Below are 22949 nucleotides of genomic sequence, written 5' to 3'. Positions count from 1 at the left end.
CTAGTTTGAGATTTTCTGCTACTTGTTACCAAAAGTATCTGATCTCACATTTGGCAAGAGATGGTGAGGGTGAATTAGAACAAAGAGGAGGACAAGGAGGCCATCTCATTGGGCAAGTAAGATTTTCCTAGTAATCTCTAGGTGCTACCAGCTAAAAACACTATGCCAGTGGTCTTCAAACTTCAGCGTACATCAGAATCACCCTGAGAACTAGTCCAGAACAAAGGTCACTGGACCCCATCCCAGGTCTGGGGTAACAGACAAACTGGAAGCCTCATACAACGATGGGGGGAATGTACAATGACGCATGTACTTTAGAAAACAGTGTGGCAGTTCCTCAAAACGTTAAACAGCATTACCATACGATCCGGCAATTCCATTCCTAGGTATACATCCAAGATAATTAAAAACCTATGTCCCTTAGCAAGACTGACTAAGAAAAAAAAGAGAGGACTCATATGATTAATATCAGAAATGAGTGGGGACATTACTACTGGTTTTACAGAAATAAAAGATTATAAGAGAGTACCATGAACAACTGTACACCAACTAACTGGATAACCTGGACAAATTCTTAGAAACACACAACCTACCAATACTGAATCACAAAAAAATAGGAAATCTTAATGGACACTACCTAACTCATTCTGTGAGGCCAGCATGACCCTCATATCAAAGCCAGACAAACACACTGCAAGAAAATAAAACTACACGTCAATATCCCTGATGAATATTGATGCAAAAATCCTCAACAAAATACTAGCAAATCAAAATCAGCAGCATCTTAAAGGGGTTATACACCATAGCACAGTGGGATTTATTCCTGGAAGGATGGTTTAATATACAAAGATCACTCAATGTAATATACCGCATTAATGGAATGAAGGAGGAAAAAAACATGATCATTTCAACTGATGCAGAAAAGACATTTGGCAGGGTGCCTAGGTGGCTTAAGCGTCCAACTCTTGATCTCAGCTCAAGTCTTTTTTTTTTTTTTAAGTTTTATTTATTTATTTGACACAGAGAGAGAAACAGCCAGCAAGAGAGGGAACACAAGCAGGGGGAGTGGGAGAGGAAGAAGCCGGCTCCCAGTGGAGGAGCCTGATGTGGGGCTCGATCCCAGGACTCTGGGATCACGCCCTGAGCCAAAGGCAGATGCTTAACGACTGAGCCACCCAGGTGCCCCTCAGCTCAAGTCTTGATCTCAAGGTCGTGAGTTCAAGCCCTGCATTAGGTTCCACACTGGGCATGGAGCCTACTTTAAAAAATAATAATAATAAAAAATAATAATAAAATTAAAATTTTTAAAAAGAGAAAAAACATTTGGCAAAATTCAACACTCTTTCATGAGAAAACATCTCAACACATTTGGAATAGAATAACCACCTCTGGGCACCTGGGTGGCTCAGTTTGTTAAGCATCTGCTTTCAGCTTAGGTCATAATCTCAAGGTCCTGGGATCGAGCCCCGAGTTGGGCTTCCTGCTCAGCAGAGAGTCTGCTTCTCCCTCTCCCCCCAGCTTGTTCTCCTCCTCTCTCAAATAAATAAATAAAATCTTAAAAAAAAAAAAAAAGAATAAAACCTCCTCAACATATCAAAGGCCATATATGACAGTGAACATTGTGAATATCATACTCAATGGTATAATACTGAAATCTTCGCCTTTAAGATTAGGAACAAGACAAGGATGCCCACTTTCTTCACTTCCATTCAACACAGTACTGGACGTCCTAGCCAGTGCAATTAGGCAAGAAAAAGAAATGCAAACAAGCAAACTGCAAAGGAGGGGTAAAATTATCTCTGTTTGCAGATGACATGACTATATGTAGAAAACCCTAAAGATTATGAACACCCAAAAAATTGTTACAATCAATGAACAAATTCAGCAAAGTTGCAGGATATAAAACAACACATAAAAATCAGTTGAGTTTCCATACACTGACAATGAAAAATCCAAAAAGGAAATTACGGAAACAATTCCATTTACAATAGCATCAAAAAGAAGAAAATAACTCAGTGATACTTAGGGAAAAAAAAAACAACTTAACCAAGAAGGCAAAATATCTGCACACTGAAAACTATAAAACATTGCTGCAAGAAGTTAAAGGAGGCACAAGTAAATGGAAAGACATCCTATGTTTGTAGACAGGAAGACTCAATTTTTTTAAAAAGATTTTATTTGAGAGACAGCAAAAGAGAGAGAGAGAAAGCACGAGCAAGGGGGAGGGGCAAAGGGAAAGGGAGAAGCAGACTCCTCACTGAGCAGGGAGCCCAATGCAGGACTCAAGGGATCATGACCTGAGCCGAAGGCAGACGCTTAACCAACTGAGCCACTCAGGAAGACTCAATATTGTTAAGATGTCAATATTACCCCATCTACAGAGTCAGTGTAAGCCCTATCAAATCCTAATGTCATCCTTTGTAAAAATTGAAAAATCCATCCTAAAATTCATATTGAATTATCAAGGGACCTCTAACAACCAAAATGATCGTTCTTAAAAAAGAATTGAAAGTTAGAAATCTCACACTTCCTGACTTCAGAACTTACTACGAAGCTACAGTAATCAAAACACCTTGGTACTGAAGAAAGATTGACAATCAATGGAAAGACAGCCCAGAAATAAACCCATACATATGTGGATAAATGATTTTCAACAAGGATGCCGAGACCATTCAATGGGGAAAGGATAGTCTTTTCAACAAATGGTGTTGGGAAAACTAAACATCCATATGCAAAAGAATGAAGATGGTAGACCCTTACACCGTCTATAAAAAATCCACTCAAAATGGATCAAAGACCAAAACAGAAGAGCTGAAACTATAAAACTCTTTGAAGAAAACACAGGGGAAAAGCTTCCTAACACTGCATTTGGCAATGATTTCTTGGATATGATACTGAAAGCACTGGCAACAAAAGAAAAAAATAAACATATTGGACTTCATCCAAATTTAAAACTTTTGTACATCAAAGGATGCTATCAATAGAGTGAAAAGGCAACCCACAGAATGGGAGAAACTATGTGTAAATCACGTATCTGATAAGGGACTAATATCCACAATACAGAAAGAACTCTTACAACTAAATAACGAAAAAGCAAACTAACAACATTGGGCCAAGACTCGAATTGACATTTTTCCAAAAATATACAAAAAGCCAATAAACACATAAAAAGATGTTTAACATCACTAACTAGGGAAATGCAAATCAAAACTCCAATGAGATGTCACTTCACACCTAGTAGGATGGCTATAAAAAAAGGGGGGGCGCCTGGGTGGTGCGGTTGGTTGAACATCTGACTCTTGGTTTTGGCCTCGAGTAGTGATCTTGGGGTTGTGAGATCGAGCCCTGCATCGGGCTCCACCCTCAGTGGGGAGTCTGCTTATTTACCTTCTGCCCCTCCCACTTGTGCTTTCTCTCTCTCTCAAATAAATAAATCCTTAAAAAGAACAAGCGTTGGCACAGATGTATAGAAATGGGAACCATTGTGCATTTCTAGTGGGAATGTGAAATGGTGTAGCCGTTGTGGGAGACAGTATAGCGATGCCTCAAAAAATTAAAAAAAGAATGTAAAATATTAAAAATGGAAATGCTTTATGACCTGGCAATTCCACTTCTGGATATATACTCAAAAGATGAAAGGAGGATATTCAACAGGTCTTTGTAATCCAATGTTCACAGCAGCATTATTCACAATAGCTAAAATGTGGAAACAACCCAAATGTCCATCAACAGATGAATGGAAAAATAAAATATGGTACATACATACCACACATACATACAATGGAATATCATTCAGCCTTAAAAAGAAAAAGGACATTCTGACACCTGTTTCAGCGTGAACTTCAAAGTGAAATAAGCCAGTTACAAAACCACAAGCACGATCCCTCTTACGTGAGGTACCTTGAGTAGTCATATTCATAGAAACAGAAAGTAGAAAGGTGACTGCCAGGGGATGGGGGCGGAGAGGAGAGTGGGAAGTTGGTGTTTAATGGTACACAGTTTGGAGCACCTGGGTGGCTCAGCTGGTTAAGCATCTGACTCAGCTCAGGTCTTGATCTCAGGGTCATGAGTTCAAAGCCCGCACTGGGCTCCACAGTGGGTGTGGAGCCTACAAATTCATGAATTAATTAACTACATAACTAACTAATTAAAATAATGGTACCCAGTTTCAGCTCAGGAAGATGAAAAAGTTCTAGAGATGGGTGGTGGTGATGGTTGCACAACACTGGGAATGTACTAATGCCCCTGAATTGTACTCTTAAAAATGACTGAAATAGCAAATGTTTTACTCTATGTGTATTACCATAATAAAAAAAAACACAAATCCACACCAAAACGTGTCCACAAATGTCCACAGCCGCATTATTCACAACAGCCAAAAAGTGGAAACAACTCAAATAAATGTCTATCGACTAATGAATAGAGAAACAAAATGTGGCCTTCTCTACACAATGGAGTGCGATTCGGTCACAGAAAGGAATGAAGCACTGACACATCCTACGATACGCAGGACCCCTGAGAACGTTATACTGAGTGAAAGACGTCAGATCGCAAAAGGCCACGTATTATGTGATTCCACATATACGGACTGTCCGGAACAGGCAAATCCAATAGAGACGGGGAGGAGCGGTTATGCGGGACTAGGGGGAGGGAGGGAGGGGCACGTGCGGGGATAGGCTCCCAGAGCAAGACACTGCATGGCTCCTAAAATGTGGCCCAAGTGCCGGGGCACCTGGGTGGCTCTGTCAGTTAAGCGTCCGACTCTTGGTTTCAGCTCAGGTTCATGGGATCCAGCCCTGCATCAGGCTCTGCACTGGGCGTAGAGTCTGCTTCAGGATTCTCTCTTTCCCTCTCTGCCCCTCTCCCCGCTTGCGCGCTCTCTAAAATAAAATCTTTAGGGGCGCCTGGGGGGCTCAGTCGTTAAGTGTCCGCCTTCGGCTCAGGTCATGATCCCAGGGTCCTGGGTTTGAGCCCCACATCAGGCTCCCTGCTCAGCAGGGAGTCTGCTTCTCTCTCTCTTCCACTCCTCCTGCTTGTGTTCCCTCTCTCACTGTTTCTGTCAGATAAATAAAATCTTTTTTAAAAATAAAAAATAAATAAGTAAAATAAAATAAAATCTTAAAAAAAATGTAACCCAAGTGCCCTTCAGCTCAGGAAACTACATTATGCCCTGTCCCACGCCCTTCATGGCTCTTTATTCAGTCGCTCATTTTACCCACCCACGGGTCTGCAAGAAAAATACTGTTATTATTCCCATTCTATAGATCAAGGGTTACCACACTTTCTCTGTAAAGGGCCAGAGAGTAAATGTTTTCAGGTCTGCAGTCAGACGGTCTCTGTCACAAGCAGACTGCTTTTGTAGCTAGAAAGCACCAGAAGAACCTGAAATAACAGGCACCACTGCATGCCCACACACCTTCACCTGCAAACACAAGGGGCAGGTCAGACTTGATGCATGGGCTGTTGTTCATCACCCCTATTCCAGATGAGAAAACTGAGGCACAGAGAGTAACTTGTCAACATCCCCAACTACTAAGAGATGAGGCCAGGATTTGGATAAGGTGCTTTGACTGAAGAGCTCATATCCCTTTCCCTGGGCTCAACTTCTTCCCCAACCAGCGCGGAAGGCCTACAATACATCAGACATCTTCCCTGCTGGCACCTGAATATCTTAATTATAAGGTTTCGACTCAACCTGTAAGATAGGAAGTCCCCTCCCGCCCTACCCTGGAACCCACAGCAGGTGCAGGCAGAGCGGGGATTTGAACCTGGCCCACGTGAGCCAAGCTGTTCACAATAGCTGCCCTGTGTTAAGAAGGGTCTGCCTGAGCTTGGCTACGGGGAGCACATTCTGGTAAAAGAGGCACTCGCTCCCTCCAGACCCTCTGGTCAGAGGAGTACCCTCGCCGTGACCGGTCTCCCTCCTCACCACTCACAAGCTGTTTCCCTGGAGACGCCAGCCCATACACTCGCTCAGAGGGTGCCTGACGGGGGACAGGCTGCAGCTGCTGGCTTATTCTCTGGCTAGAGGCCAAAGGAAACTGGAAACCTGTGTTTGCCTCCCCATCAGTTTAGATTAAGCAGCAGTCGTGGAACAGCGTAAGGGTCATGGCCTCGTGACACGATCTTGGCAGGTCACATCACCTCTCCCGTCACTCACGCATTCACTGATTCACTCATTCATGGATTCATCAGGCACCTACCCTGTTCCTCTACTCTTTTAGCCACTGGGAACATAGCCGTGAAAAACAGTCCTTGTGCTCCTGGAGTTCTCATTCAGAAAACCCATCTCCGCACCTGGGAGATGAGCCCGCCCGGCAGGGTGTCCGGGCGGGGGGGGGGGGGGGGCAGCCAGCACCGCACTAGAGGCTGGGTTCAAGAAGTCTCTCCTCCCTCTGCAGCCTGGGGGTGCTCCCTGCGTCAACTTCTCTGGAGTTGTGCAAATGAATCAACTCAATACTCCTTAAGACTGATGGAGCCAGAATTAAAAATCCCCCCTTCCTACCAGATCCACCTTCCAGGCTAAACACAGGGTGATTTCTGCCCTTGTAAGTAGCGCACCGAGAAAACCCAGGTACGCGGCCGTCTTACCGACACGGTCTCTCTCCGTGCCCTCCACCTTCCATAGGCAATTGCCTGCCCGGTCAGTGACCTGGGGTCAGCCTCAGTTTCCCCATCCATGACATTTGATTGGACTCAAGGGCTTATTCTGTGCCAGGCGCTGTGCCACGTGCTCTGCGTGGCTTACCTTCCACTCACGACCTGCGGTAGGTGTCCTACAAAATGCCCACACCTCCTGGGGCTGATTGTGAGGATGAAACGGGATAATGTAGGCCAGGCCCTGAAAACATTACCTGGCTCGCAGTAAGTCAATGCTTAGTAAGTCTTAACAACTGCTACTAGCATTTAGTGATATTTTATTCCCATTCTTACATATGGGAAAGCTAAAGCTCAGACAGATGAAGGCCTGGTTAAGGGGGTTTTTTCTTTTCTTTTTTTAAATAAAAGCAAACAAACTAAAACCAGAATAAGAAAAAAGAAAATCCAGGGGCGCCTGGGTGGCAGAGCGGTTGGGCGTCTGCCTTCGGCTCAGGGCGTGATCCCGGCATTATGGGATCGAGCCCCACATCAGGCTCTTCTGCTATGGGCCTGCTTCTTCCTCTCCCACTCCCCCTGCTTATGTTCCTCTCTCGCTGGCTGTCTCTCTGTCGAATAAATAAATAAAATCTTTAAAAAAAAAAAAAAAGAAAAAAGAAAACCCAGTAGGAGATTTTTTATTGTGTCCACACTGAACGGAATTAAACCCAGTTCCCAGTACAGAGAAAGACGAGGAGGCTGCAGGAGTCCGTGACCACCCATACCAGACAGGGCTACTGAGTCCACAGAAGCCCAGAGCACAGCCGGTCCCTTCCCAGCCAGGGAGGACCCACCACCCCTCTCAAGGCTGTGAACGGATGAAGTGAGTAGTGGCAGAGCCAGGACCTGAACCGGGGGCGATCTGGGTGCCAAGTCTGGGCTCTGCTCGCCTCCCCAGCGGAAGAGACCTAGTGACCCCATCCCCCCTTCCTCATGCCTCAGGGAGGAAGCCACAAAAAGCCTGAGTCGCAGCCCCGGGTGGGTAGGGGAAAGGGCCTCTCTCTCCTCCTCCAGCCCCCACTGGGCCCCACTGGTCAGCTCGCACATACCAAGGGAGCTTGCTCACCCAGAGATAAGGGAGCTAGGATGTCCCAGCCCAGATAAGAGAAAGCTTGGACCACCCACAGGGTTTGGACATTAACTTTTACAGCCCAGAGGCAGCAGGGCCGAGCAGTAGGATCGGGCGGCCCAGCCACAGCCCAGCAGTCCCCGCAGGACAATTGAGGCACGCGCAAGCCAGAGACTAGGCATCAACACTCTGCTCTGGGCCCAGGGCCTCTCACCTCCCCGGCCTTCCCTGAAGCAGTAAGAGCACTGAGCATACACAAGGTGCTCAATAAATAAATACTGGCAACATTCCTGGAACTAATATTAAGTAAGACAGAGCCGGGAGGTCTGGACATAGTCCCAGTTCTGCCACTGTCCTTCTGTGGGGCCAGCAAAAACCCCTTTCCTACTCTAGTCCTCAGTTCCACACCTGGAAAATGAAGCTTTGAACAGCTGTCAGTCATCTGCAACACCGGCGTTTTAGGGCTCAAGGTGAGGAACTGAAGTCACTTTATCATAGAGTTAAGTCGTTTATACTTACCAAAGTCCACTCATACCATCCAATAGCAGAGCCTGAAGCTCGCACATGATCAGTAAGTGTTCACTGCATACGTGAATGACTACTGCAAGGGAAACATTTCAGTGGCCTTAAGATGCCCAGAAATCAGGGCAGAACGGCCAAAGGGTGACTAACATTGCTGACAGCCAGATTTGGCAAAGAAAGCCAGACAGAAGCCAGGCCCTCCCAATTCTGCCACCTGAGAGAGTAGAGCTGACGGCTGCCATGAGTGGGCACCTAATGCATACTGGCACTGTGCTAAGCATTCCTTTACTGGGAGCAGTTATACTTATCCCTCTTTTACAGGTGGGGAAACTGAGGTTTTGTGAGGAAAGGGCTTCCCCAAAGCCACTCAGCACATAAGGGACAGAACCAGGACATAAACCCAAGTCTGCCTGACTCCAAGACACAAAGATGGCTGAAGCAGGGAACCTTGAGCAAGCCCTTTGCCTCTCCGGGCTTATTTCTTCCTGGGGAAGCAGACAGTACTACAGTCATTCAGGCCTCCCTGCTCTGAGAGGCACGGGTCCCTGGGCAGGGGGACACCCCATCAGTGTGCAAGGCAAAAGCTTTCTGGTTACTCAACAGAGGTCTGTGGAAAGAAGTCCACAGGGCAGCCACCAAACACAAAACAGCCAACACAGAAATGTCTCCAGCTTCTCAGCAGCCTGTCCCTGTAGGTGGAGTCCCAAATCCTCCGCACCTCTGAGCTCCAGGCCAGACAATGTGGCCATTGAGTGGGGCAGCCCACACCCACAAGGCCTCCCTGGAACGCTGTGCCTCCTTCCTCCACCCCCAGCTGCGCCTGCCACATCCACAGAAAGCCCGCGGAAGGCGCCATGTGAACTGAGTGGCCTCAGCGGGCAGGAAGGGCACTCGGAGCACAGGGGTGACCCTGGGGCTCTGGGGGTAAGAGAGGCAGTTCTGCCAAGGCAGAGGGGAGAAGCGATGATCTGGCGAGCTTCTGAGTCTGTCCAGTACATGCTAGGGCCCCTCTCCCACAGTCCTTGGGGTGGGGTCACCAGATGAGGAGACAGAAGTGGCACCGCCTCCTGATGTGCTGAGCCCAGTCCCCGGGCAGCTCTGGCGTGCTACTGAGGTGATTCGAATCCAGGAGTGCCTCACCCCATCTGGTACTGTCCAGCCCAGAGGTCAGGAGCACTGGCTTCGGAATCAGAGTCCCCTGAGCCCGAGTCTAAAGGCTGCTACTGGGTGACTGCAGGTCTCCGTTTCCTCATCTGTAAAATGGGGCAACTCATTCCTACCCTGATGCAGTCTTGGGAGATTAAATGAGATTGCACGCATTGGAATAACAAACACAGTGCCTGGCACCCAGTCAGAACGTGACAAACAACAGCCGCTGTCATCACGAGGATGGTCATCGCCATCACCACTATCCTCGTCATACCACCATTCAGGAAAGGCCAAGTTCGGGCTTGGAACTGGACTCTGGGGCACGTGCAAACTGAACTTGTAGTCCCTGGGGAGAGACACAGACATTTTCAATCCGTCTGACCATCTGTCTGCCCAGCCACCATTCCCTGAAGTCAGCTATGCCAGGGTCCCTACAGAGACAGAGAGGAAGGAGCCAGGGCCGTGGCCCTGCCCTATGGGAAGGGACCAGAGGAGAAGGGTCAGAAGGCCTCACGAATCCTTACGACGTGGAGTAAACAGGATCATGGGCAATGCCTGCTTGGTAGGAGACACCATTTTCAACTAAATCTGTTAAACATCTGTGACATTTGAGATGGTCCATAAACATGCCTGGGGGGGGGGGGTCCACAAACCAGTGTGCGAACGAGTGAACGAACGCTGGCCGCCCCGCCAGCTCCTGCGAGGTCTCGGGCCGTCACGGGAGTCTGTGGATGTGGACAGCAGACACAGGCAGGAGTGACCATGACGGGGACTCCCAGACTCCGCGGCAGCTGCAGGAGTCCCAGTGCCCCTCAGTGACAACACGCGCCCGAGGCCTCCTGACAGAGACCGGATGGGGCACCGCTAAGAAGACAGCAACCCAAGGAAGACAGGACAGAGCTCCACGGCCCCCCATCCCCTCTTCTGTGTCCCCACTTCCCACCCAGGACTGGAATTATGTGTTCTCTTCAGGGCCCGGCAAGGGCATAAATGCTGCCCAGGGTTGGGGGTGGAGGCAGACAGGAGAGCAGGTGCCCATGGACGGGCAGCTAGACTCAGCCAGGTCCCAGACGCCTCGCAGAAATACAGGCCCACGGAGCCAGAGCTGCTGATCCTTCCAGCCCAGCCAGGTGCCTGGATGCTTAAGCGAAAGATGTCCATTTATAAAGGTTTGTGTGATTTCAAGAAATTGGAAAAGCCTGCCCTCGATGCAGCCTGTGAGCCTGGTTTACACGCTTACCTGCCCTTCTAGACCTTGAACAACACCCCTGACCAATTAACTAAGTGCCCGGCACGGGGCTCCTACTGTCCGCCAGCTGGGACGTGCTGGGTTTCTAACCCTGGACAAAGTGCTGTGAAGTCAGTGTCGTCACCCTCCGTGTCCAGATGAGGAAACTGAGCCTCCGAAGCATGAAGAGACCTGTCTCGGGTCACACGGCAGGACAGGGGGCAGTCAGATTCCAACCCAGGTCTAGGCAACCCCAAAGCCCATGCCCGATGGACTGAAGGGATCTGAGGCTCACCGGGTGGGCCAAGGAGGGGGTGACAGCCAGCTGACAGGGTCAGATGGCAATCAAAACCCAAGAGGACATGCTAGGGAACATGGCGGGCAAATCCCTAGACCAGAGTCACCCTGGCTCCTGTAAACGGACACCCAGACCCCACGCGGGCCATGCCAATGGCAGGATTCCAGGCAGCCCCAGGGCACTCCAGCCTGTCTGTCCCCATGTCCAGCTACAGGACCCCACCCGCGCCCAGCCAGAGGACCCAGGCAGCGCCAGGAGGATCCGCTGGGCCCGAGGTAGAAGCTGGGTGGATTCCCGGGCCACAGGTCCCCCTCCCCACCAGGCACTGCCAAGCAACGTTCTGCTGAACAATGGGCTCCCTAGGAGGGCAGGGGGTCACACACTGTATTCTCTGAACTGTTCCCAGGGGTGCCCAGGGCTGGCACCCAGGAAGGGGCACTGCAGGGGGGAAGAGACAAGGTTTTAGAGCCCGGCTGATCTGGGTTGGAACCTGGCTGTGAGTCAAGACAAGTCACTCTCTCTCTCTGACCCTCGGTCTTCATATCTGTAAAATGGAAGTGACCACAACTCTGTCCCATAGATTTGTGACAATTCGGTGAGATCATCATGAAAGAGCCCAGCAAAGGCCAGCTATTTTGCTAACTCTGCCTTCTCACCACCCCTCCCCCCCACCTCTTGATTCACCCTCTAGTCCAAGAAGCTGCAAGCCTCCTTCCCTGCTTTCCCTCCCCAAGTCTCAGGGCGCCCTATCTGTACAAGGGGAATGGCAAGAAAGCGGTAACACATCGGCCTCCAAGGACCGAGACGCCTGTGCAGACGTCCAGGGGCTACACGGCGCTACTGTGGATACGTGTGTGTTCCCCAACAAGTGGGTGCCCCACAGACCCAATCCAGAGGGGGAGGAGAGGCTAGGGAATGCCAGGCGACCCCAGGGGGACCAGCACCCTGCAGCCCAAGGAAACGGGTCCTGGCCCACAATACTGCTGCCCGTGGATCCAGCATTCAGGATTTCAGAGAAACATGGCTCAGGGCAAAATGAGCCAACGTAGGTGGAAAGACCTGCTTGAGACCGACCCTTCCAAGTCCCTCGCATCGCGGGCCAGGAAGCAGAGGCACGGACAGGTGATGGCGCTTGGCTACAGTCGCACAGAGAGCGCATCTCAGATCCGGGAAGATCTCGGGTCTCCTAACGCCAGCCCCGAGCTCCTGCCACACCGAACAACTTTCCAGATGTACACAGAGCTGCTAGCCACTTTCTACCATCACCTTCTCTTTATAGCTCTGGCTTGTTTAAGGCCAGATATGCAATCTCTGTCAGCAACCAACAGTTGCCCTCCGAGCCCGAGGCGACAAGCCGCAGAAACCCTGGCGGTGAAATGTGGTCATACGGTCATGTGGACAAGTGTGGACAGAGGGCCCCTCCCATCCACACCCGGCACTGTGACCCTGGGGCCTGCACTTCCTCTTTGCAGAATGTTTACTTTCAGACAAGAAGCCACTCTCTGAAAAGCCCCCAGTCACTCCTTCTGGGTCAGTCGGTCTCTCTGTCTCTCTGTCTCACTGTCTCTCTGTCTCTCTCTCTCTCTCTCTCACACACACACACACACACACACATACATGTTGGCATACACGTTCGGGAAGTTCACAGAGCCCTCACAAGCCTATTTTTAGACTCCCTAGGCCAGCAGTCCTGGCTTCAGAGCCCACCAGGTCTGGGTAGCTAGCTTGTGGGACAAAGGAAGCTGCTTATATGAAAAAGTGTGGTCTCACACACTTTTCTAGAAACACGATCCTCTTGGTTGTCCCCGCTTTCCTCAGTTTTGATAGAGATGTGAGGTAAGAAGTACGTCTTCTCAGCTCTACGTAAAGTTAACCAGCAGCACACCGCAACGGCAAACAGGCCTTGGTATCGGGAACACGTCAGGGAGTGGTGAGGTCTGAGGCTCATCGGAGAGCACGTCCCTGTCTGTGGGGCCCCTGACACTTGCTGCCATGCAGAAAGGTAGCCTCTACAGCCCCATCTCTAGAATGGTCGAGGCCAGGATCTGACAAAGTGCTAGCAACAAATTTCTAAAAACATCTCGCACGCCAAACAGAAAGTGTCTGCAAGGCCCAATCTGGCCTGAGATCATCAGTCTGCAACTTACTCCAAGGGCTGACCCACAGGTGAGGGGCCATGGCTCACAGCCTGCCTGGTACGGCTGATACCCTTCCACCCCCAATGGCAAAAGACTTAACGGCAAAGACCTGTAGTTCTCAATGGGGGTGAGTTTGCCGCCCCCCCCCACCAGGGATATTTGGCAACATCTGGAGATATTTTGGGTTGTCAAACTGAGCAGGGAGGTGGGGGTTCTACTGGCATCTGGTGGGTAGAGGCAGAGATGTTGCTAAACATTGTCCAAGATACAAGGCAGCCCCTCCCCCCCACACACACACATACACACAGAGAATGATCTAAACCCTGGTGGAGACCAGAGTCCACGGGGCTACTCTGGGGGCCCCCTTGGGAGTGGAGAGTCAGTACTAATGTGCTGAAGAGGCCCATTGTGACAACTTCCTTTTAGCAAGCCTGGCAGTGCCCACTGAAGTCTTTGGCAGGCAATGGGACCGGGTTAGAATTTAACGGAATTCGTTTATTTTCTTTTATTTCGTTTTATGGCAAGTGGGTCCTAGTTGTCCATTTAGGGCAGTGAGATGAAAGTTTCTTTTTAAATAAGTCTATTTGATTTCTAGAAAGTGAGTCACTTTAAAAAAAAGAAAAGGCTAACCATTACAGAGGAAGCAGAATGAATGAGGAGTAGAAGAGGCAGCCCAGCAAGAGTATCATATAACTAGAGATTCAGCACTGAGGACAGTGAGTTCACACCCAGGGAAAACCCAGGAAGACGCCACGATTGTGCAGACCGTCCATGCCAAGCAGAGGAGTCACTGCTCTGATCAGTATTCAGCAAGGGGACTGCTGGGCAAATTAAGTCACCGCAAAACTTTCTGACCAGATGAAACTCGGGGGCACAGGGACTTCTGAACTCGACCTGTGCCAGGTCTCCAGGATGGCCAGGCCTGCTGTGTGCCCAGGAAGGCCCTTCCTCACTCTGCTGATGTTGTCATCCACCCTCACACTAGCCTTCTTATTGTTCCAGGGGGACATGATCACAGTGAAGCCTCAGGAAGGTTCACCACGTAAAAGGCAGAGAAGCCAGAAGGCAGGAAGATGCAGGAAACCGGGGGTAGAAGGAGCTGGAAGGCATCGAGGGAATGGGAACAAAGGGCTGGGAATGGAGGGGAAAGAGGGACAATGGCATTAACTAAGCATCTACTTTGTGCCAGATGCTGCTGCCCACACCTGACCCGCATGCCTCACTTAATCCTTATCACAAGATAGGTTGTGTTACCATCAATGCCACTTGTGCTAAAGAGCTAGAGCCCAAAGGTTAGCTAAGATCCATGAGAGCACCAAGAGACAGGACTGGAGCCAGTTCCCTCGCTGCAGGCAAGGAAGAGAACACATGCATGGGACAGGCACAGAGGCGGAGCGAAGGGACTCAGACACTAACTGGATTGATGGCTGAAGAAGGCACTGCCCTGCTTGAAGCCCCCCAGGGGTTTCCCGACACCTACAATAAGATTGCAACCCCCACCTTCCCGACTCCCATCTCCCGCCACCCCAACCCAGGCACACTGCCCCTTGCTGTCTTTGAGCTCAGCTCACACACTCCCGCTCCAGGGCCTTCCACTTGCCGTAGCCTCGGTCCTCCCTCCACCGGCTCCTTCTGAAACGCCACCTCCTCAGAGAGGCCTCCCAGACCACACACGGAAGGTGGCTCGCCCTGTCCCTAGGCCTCACTCCCTGCCGGCTCAAGTTTGATTTCCTTCCTGCATGAAACCCCTCCAGGTCCCACAGACCCAGCCTGCCTCCATCAATTTCTGTATCCAGAGGGCCTGGGACAGGGCTTGGCACAAGGAAGGGTTCCAACAGAGACTAGGTTAAATGAGTACATGAAGGTCTGCCAGGGCCACAGCCTTAATTCCTCCGAGATCACCCAGGCTTCGAGAGGCCAGGGCCAGATGTTCTGGAACGAACAGGTAACAGATTAAGACAGCAGGGTCTGTGCTCTGTCAAAAAGGCCGAGCCATGGAGCACCTGGGTAGCGCAGTCCGTTAAGCGTCCGACTTTGGGTTTCAGCTCAGGTCATGATCTCGGGGTGGTGAGATTGAGCCCCCAGGCTCCACACTCAGCACAGGGTCTGCTTGGGATTCTCTCTGCCTCTCCCTCTACCCCTCCCACTCCTGCACACACTCTCCCCACCCCCTGCCCTCTAGAATGAATGAATGAATGAATGAATGAATGAATGAATAAATAAGAAAGAAAGAAAGAAAGAAAGAAAGAAAGAAAGAAAGAAAGAAAGAAAGAGAGAGAGAAAAAAAGGAAAGGAAAAGGATAGAAAAGGAAGAGGAAGAGGAAAAGAAAGAAAGGAAAGAAAGAAAAAGCCTGAGCAAGACCTATGGTCAGGAACGGATCAGAAGAGGCTTCAAAATCCTCACCACGTGCAAAAGCAGGATTCCAGCCACCCTCCCCTCCCTTTGATTCCGCACAAGGAAAAGCTAAAGAGGAACGAAGATTCCTTCCCTCCTCCTACCAGCTACCACTCACTAGAGAACTGCTTCTTTCACAAACAAGGCCAAAGTTGGTCTCAGGGCATGCTCTGGGGGACTTCCTTCTCTCCAGGGCAGGGCAGGCCCCAAACAGCTTCAGCTCTCTAGAGGGGAGCAGCCTGGACCCCCACTCCTTCCCTTGCACTGAACCGGCCCTGGGCGAGAGTGAAGGCAGGGTCCAGTGTCCCGGAGGTGACACCAAGACTGGCAACTGCTAAAATGTGTGTGGGAGAAGGCGAGAGAACAAATGGGGCAGAGAGGAGAGAAAAGAAGGTAAATTCCACCTAGAGATACGGGAAGTGAAAGGCCTCATGGAGGCAGTGATGGTCTTGCTGACCGCAGAGGACAGCGGAAGGGCAGCCCTGGGGCAGGGTACTAGGTGAGCAAAGGTCTGGAGGTGCTGCCTCCACGTAGCTTAGAAGAACTGGAGAAGGGGTCTGGGAAAGCAGCCATAGACGGCCAACTATAGCCCATGTCCTGGGTGTGGAATATGTTCTGGGGAGCTGGGGAAGGGCTTTTTTATAAGAAGTGTAACGTGAGTGGGTTTTCTCATCCGTGGTCTTTGAAGACTTCTGCATATCTGGCCTTATGACTAATCTGCTGTGTGACTTTGGGTAAATCCCACACCCTCTCTGGTCTGCAGTTGTCTCATCTTCAAATGAGTGAATGGCTATGTGACACCCAGCTGCAGCATTCTGTGGTTTAGTCAACACACCTCTGGCCTGGCTCCAGTGGTGTGCTAGAGCTGGCATTCACTGGCTTGGGAAACTGATGGTGAAACTTCCAGGAATTTCTGTAAGCCGGCTGTTAAACACAACCATTATTAAAAATTAAGCTACATAACTTTATAATTTTTGGAGTGGTATTAAAAACAAAGATTACAAACACTCAAAACTCATCCTTTCCCTAATTCTTTTACCACATTCTGCTGTTATCTATACTCTTGAAGTTATTCACATCTACCATATCGGTGAGGCCAAAATCCTGAGGCTGAGTGCTACTGCAAACCTCTTTCCAGCTCCGTCAGTGACATGGTGTTTGTAGCCTGAAATCAACCAAAGTAGAATGTTTACACCACGGCAACTGGCCGATGCTATACACCAGGGCTGTTCTCCTCGGGGAGGAGACTGTTAAATACTTCCCATCATCCCACTTTCTCCCATTCCCATAAGGCCTGTTGGAAAACAGACCCAACCCTTAGAAGACTTTCCCAGAGACCAAAATCTGGCTCAGGGCTTGGGGGGGGGGGGGGGGAACGGGAGGGATGCTGGTGGGGAGGGGCCGTTATAAACTAAAGGAAATTGAGGAGGGCAGCCCAGGGTTTCCTGCACTCACTCATATTTGGGCCCTGGATCCACACCCAAAGCTGCATTGTCTACACTGCCCAATCCAGCAGCTACCAACCACACGTGCAATGTGCCTAGTGTAGAACTAAATTTATGACTTCGTTCACTTTTAATTAATTTAAATTTAAAAACTGACCTTCAATTCTGTTACTAGGAAACACTGAAGAGCGTTGAGACAACTTTGCATCTACTTTGTCAACTGTAAATTTTATGACACCTAAATATAGATTTCCGGTGAAAATTTAGCTCCTGAATTGAGATGTGCTCTCAGCGTAGAACACACATTGGAGTTGAAGGTTTAGAATGAAAACTGTAGTAAAATAGCCCATTAATAAATTTTATATTGATTACATGTCAAAATAATATTTTTGATATACTAGATTAAAAAACTGTATTATTTAGGGGCGCCTGGGTGGCACAGCGGTTAAAGCGTCTGCCTTCGGCTCAGGGCGTGATCCCGGTGTTCTGGGATCGAGCCCCACATCAGGCTCCTCCACTATGGGCCTGCTTCTTCCTCTCCCACTCCCCCTGCTTGTGTTCCCTCTCTCGCTGGCTGTCTCTATCTCTGTCAAATAAATAAATAAACTCTTTAAAAAAAAAAATAAAATAAAAAAATAAAAAACTGTATTATTTAAATTAACGTCATCTGTTTTTTTTTAACTATAGTTAGTAGAAAATTTACAGTTATATATGTGGCTTACATTACACTTCTACTGGACAGTGTTGGTCTACAATATTCTGGGTTGTTTTCCCTCACTTGCTCCACTTGATGTTCGAAAGCAGAAGCGGGCTTGAGAAACTACGAAAGGATTTTGCTAAGATTACAAATTCTGGAAGAAAATGAGCTCATCTTGTCAGACTGTAGGTGGGGTGGCTTGGTGAATGTCCACCGCCCCAGTCAGGGGGAGGGTCTGTCCCTGGATGCCATGGCTGGGGAAAGGGTCCAGGGCAGTTGGGCCAGAGTCAATTTCTCATCCCAAAGCCCAAGCCCTGAGAGCAGACCCCAGGTCCAGAAAGGGTTTTGTCAAAGACGCCACCATGGCAAAGATGTCTCTTGGAGCCACACGGGAGGCCTGGATCCAAGAACCATCACGCAGAAGGAAACACCAAGAAATCAGGACACCTTCCAACCCTGTATCTCAGAAGAAGACTTCTCCCTCCCATACTTTTGCACAAGCTGTCTCTCTATCCAAACTGCTCTTCCTTCTCCTGTCACGCCGGAGAACTCCCACACATCCTTCAAGATACAGCTCAAATGTTCCTTTTGCAGCCTTTGCTGACCTAATAATGTTCCCATCTCACATCCTTTTCTTCAGGCTCTCTGGTTGACCTCGAAGCTTTTACTCTTGCCCCCTCAGACCTGATTTCTTTCTAAAACACAAAATGTCTCTCCCCTGTGGAAAACTGCCACTGAGTCCCCATTACGTGAAACCGTACTCAAAGCTAAACAAGCATCAGAGTCACTTTGAAGGCTCCCAAAACGGAGTGTTGGGCTCCACCCAGAGTTTCTGATTCAGCAGGTCTGTCTGGGCTGGCACCTGATACTTAGCATTTCTCACAAGTTCCCAGGGGCTGCTGCAGCTGGTTTGAGGGCAGTACTTTGAGAACCACTGATCTAAAAAGTTGAGTGCAGGGGCACCTGGGTGGCTCAGTCAGTTAAGCCTTTGCCTTCAGCTCAGGTCATGATCTCGGGGTCCTGGGATCAAGCCCCACATCAGGCTCCCTGCTGGGAGCCTGCTTCTCCCTCCTTCTGCCTCTTCCCCTGCTCTTGCTCTCTCTTTCTCAAATACATGAATTAAATCTTTATAAAAAAATAAAATAAATGTTAAATGCAAACTCTTCACCTTGGCATTGGAAACCCTGAACACATGGCCTCCAACCACTTACTCCCCTCATCTTTCCACATGCTCCCCTGATCCCAGACCACCCATTATCCAAATACCACAACTGTCATGCCTCCAGACCACCGTCCATGCTGCCCTTTCCGTGGGAGACCCTTTCCCCGTCATCCACCTAGTTCCAGCACCTTCTGCCTTGATTTCACAATGTCTAAAACTCAAATCTTCAAAAAGTCCTCATGGCACCTTTAAGGGTCTACAAAGTAACAAGTGCAGGAGGTAGGGGCAGCTACACGAGAAGAGGGTGAGAAATGGTTTTGTTTATGTTGGAAACCGGGGATGTACTGTATGGTGACTAACATAATATAATAAAAAATCATTTAAAAAAAAGAAAGAAATAAAGAAATGGTTTTGGCCAAAACAGCAGCCCCGCGTAAGAAAGTACCAGCCCTAGAGGCAACTTTGGGTCAGAACATTCTCATGTATCTATTGAAACAACCTCATGACAGTCACAGCCCTGTTACAAGCTGTCCTTCTCTATTTGGTTTTCCAACGCTGCCACTTTCTAGCTGCGTGGCCTTGGGTGGGAACTTACTTAACCTCTTTGTTTCTTATTTTCATCTGTAAAATGGGGAATAAGCAACTACCTCATAGAATGAAAAGTAAATGACATAATCCCAGTAAAACTCACAGCTGAAAGGCCTCGCGCACAGTAAGCCCTCAGTAATTATTAGCTGTGGATGGTATTATCTTTGGACCTGGGAAAGTCATGAACTTAGTACCCGGCCACAATCAATCATGGGGACAGACATATAAAAGATGTTTTTCTCAATGAGTGCATAATCAGCAGTCCAATAAAGGTTGTGTGGATGGACAGGAGGATGGACGGACAGATAAGCAGATGGTGGGTGTGGCAGGTGGGCAGGTAGATGGGGAAACTCCTTTGTGTAACATGAAAAGTGGTGCTGTGAGGCTGGTTTAGCAACAGACACTTAAAATGCTTAAAAATTTTCCTAAAGAGGTTCACAGACAAGAATACAAAAATTCAAAGACGTCCATCACAACTTTGTTTCTAACAGAAAAAAAAAAGGAAGCAGCGTAAACGCCCAACGATGGAGAACGGCACAGTCAGAAGATGGAATTCTACTGAATAATCAAATATGACGACGCAGGTGTTTCCCCACTGACGCGAAAAGTTGTTCTTATTAGACCTTAAGTAAATGGGGCATCTGGCTGGCTCAGCTGGTAGAGCAGGCAACTCTTGATCTCAGGGTGGTGAGTTCAAGCCCCATGCCGGGTGCAGAGATTACTTTAAAAAAAAAAAAAAGACTTTAAATAAAAAGATTAAAGGTGAAGTAATAAGTATGGCATCAACTCTTCTTTTTAAAAACCTGTGGGTATGGGTATGTATGTGAATTTTCTTTTTTTAGAAAAAAAAGGCTAGAAAAATATATTCTAAATGTGGTTATCTCTGGTACGAAAATTTGAAAAATGGTTTTAATCTTCTTTTTTCTTTTGTTTTTCTGTATACTCTCATCTTTCTCTGCTAACTATATATATAATATTTGTTTAATTTCTTAAAGGGAGAGCTTTTTAAAAAGCAGCTCCATGGATCGGGACAGGGGAAACACGGAGGCGCAGGTGTGTGACCGTGAGCGAGAGAGCGCGCCCTCTCTGGGCCCGTGTCCCTGTCCCGCTCACCACCTCCTGAGACACCTGCAGACGGCAGATGAGGAAGGGTTTTGGAATCTGCCGCTGGAGTCAGGTGGTGGCTTCATCCCCCCAGTGACATCCAGGAGGCTCCCCAAGGAGATGCTCAGAGAGGCAAAGGAAAGTTGGCTTCTCTCCAGCACTGGAAGGGGAGGCAGTGTCAGCGGACAGAGCTCTGGGCGGGGCTGGGGGGCCACATTCTCGCTCCCCTCAGACACTGGCTTCCTTCACTTCTGCGCAAGGAGAGGGATCGACTCTGATGATGGCTTCTAAACTCTCCTTTGGTTTTCTTAAACAGCAGGATTCTTTTCACAAATGAAACACAGATTTCCCCATCAAGTGTCAAATAGTGTGTTCCTAAAAATTAGGCATCCTGTGCAAAAAAAAAAAAAAAAAAAAAAAGCCAACCTGGGATCTATTTCCCCTTATTTTAAATGGGAAAAATCGTAAAACACCACTTGTGAACTCCTAACTTCCCATTAATTTCCTAAAGCATAGTAACGCTCTCTCTACACATCAGAAACTACCACGATAGGAGGTCGAATGCTTCCAACACCCCTGCTGACCACCAACTCCTGATTAACCTTGCTGTGTGCAGCCGCACGGACCTGGGCCGCTCTCCCAGCTGCAGCACCCCGGGGGACGCCCCGGCCCGCCACCCCTCGGCTCCCTCTGCAAAAATCTACACGTGATTCTGACAGTCTTCCAAGTGCATCTATAATTCGCGTGAGGCTTTTCCTGCACGCAACTTTGTGACAAATGTACTGAGTTTCGGGGACATAAATATGTTGCTTTACATATAAAACACTTGTTGAAAAACAGTCTGAAGAGGCACCTACGTTCTAGGAAGCCTGGGTTTTATACACCGAGAGGCATTCACACTAGACGAGTGTCCCCGGGACAGGCATTGCGCGGCGCAGACGCACCCTGTGTACAGCAGGGGTGCAGCGGAACTCCTCTCGAGAGGCTAGGGGTGAGGCCGGCTTTGGAAGGTGGGGCTGGAAGCTGCATCTGCACTGCGCATCTCGCTAAGGCCGCTGACGGAGAATGGGGGCTGTTAAGAGGCCCCCCTCTTTGGCGCTGCCATTGAAAAGAATCCCCACACAGCAGCCACGGCAGTGGTAGTAACGATGCCACAATTACAAATAACAAACAACCAACAGTCACCTAACTCCTAACACCTGCCAGGTACGCTTCTAAACACTGATCATGGATGAATTTCTTCAACCGCTGTAGTAACCATACGAGCTAGGTACCATTACTACTCCCATCTTACAGTTGGAAAAACTGAGGCAGAGAGGTAAAGAACTCGCCTAGGGCTCTCCAACTTGTAAGTGGCAGAGCTGGGATTGGAGGCCCTAAAGTTAGAATTCCTCCCTGCTCTAAACCAGTGTCCCCACCCCCAAAAGCGGGGAGGCTCTGCACAAAGGGAAGGACAGGGGACCTAGAGCCCCCCTGCTTCACCTCCTTCTCCCCCCAGCCCTTGGCTTCAAAGCAGACACTAAGAAAGAGCCGAAAACCTCTGAACCAGGCTAGCCCCGTCCTACCAGGCCACAAGGACCCAGAGGGGGCAGGCAGGCGGCCCTTACCCACAGCTTCCCGTCATAGTAGTAGGCTCCCAGAAGCTTCACAATGTAGGGGTGGTCGCAGGTGGCCAGGATGTCAATCTCCACCGTGTAGTCCTCCAGCTCCTCCTCACTCTTGGTCTCAATTACCTTGGCGGCAGCCAAAGCACCTGTCTCCTTGTTCTTGGCCTGCAAAGTAGAGACAAAGAAGGTCAACAAGGACTGCCCAGCAGGAAACGGAGCCCGGGGAAGCCAGCTCGGAGAGGCCCGTGGGAGTGTGCCAGCAGAGGCCAGGGGTCCAGATGGGGGCTGTGCGGCCGAAGCAGGAGATCCGCTGTTCTTGACAATGGCCAGTGCTGCTCATTATGTCAGTGCAGGGGGCTTGCGTGAGAAACAATGTTCGGCATTTCATAATATATTTTTTAAAGTACGACATACCTATGCTACGGGATAAGTAAGAACACAAGAACGGCATAGCTCTACGAACACCAACATGGAAAGACTGTTGAATTGTTCAGTAAGAGATCCAAGTCACTGAACAATAAAGTGGTACGAAACTTTTAAAAAAATATTTTATTTATATTTGACAGAGAGAGAGAGAGCACAAGCAGGGGGAGCAGGAGAAAGAGAAGTGGGCTCCCCACTGAGCAGGGAGCCCATCACGGGGCTCGATCCCAGGACCCAGGTATCAGGACCTGAGCCAAAGGCAGATGCTTAACTGACTGAGCCACCCAGGCACCTGGGTATGACATTTTTTATATCAAAATGGAAAACCGGGGGCACCTGGGTGGCTCAGTCAGTTGGGCATCTGACTTTGGCTTGGGTTGTGATCTCGGTCACAGTCCTGGGATCAAGCCCCACATCCGGCTCCCTGCTCAGCGGGGAGTCTGCTCCTCACTCTCCCTCTGCCTGCCACTCCCCCTGCTTGTGCGCTC

At 49.2% G+C, this 22949-nt stretch overlaps 1 protein-coding gene across 3 annotated transcripts in view; it reads right to left on the bottom strand.

The window, feature by feature from the left end:
* The window catches only part of STK10 (serine/threonine kinase 10), a 122881-nt gene that overhangs the window by 75317 nt on the left and 24615 nt on the right, over nt 1–22949 (bottom strand). For all 3 annotated transcript variants that reach the window (XM_045792108.2, XM_045792110.2, XM_045792109.2), the window contains exon 2: nt 22039–22203. In XM_045792108.2, coding sequence (XP_045648064.1) covers nt 22039–22203 — 165 coding nt within the window. The remainder of the gene's footprint in view (nt 1–22038; nt 22204–22949) is intronic.

Source organism: Ursus americanus, chromosome 15, assembly GCF_024610735.1.
Source record: "Ursus americanus isolate L20-20 chromosome 15, mUrsAme1.1.p, whole genome shotgun sequence".
Classification (NCBI taxonomy): Eukaryota; Metazoa; Chordata; class Mammalia; order Carnivora; family Ursidae; genus Ursus; species Ursus americanus.
This window is presented reverse-complemented; position numbering and strand designations above follow the sequence as displayed.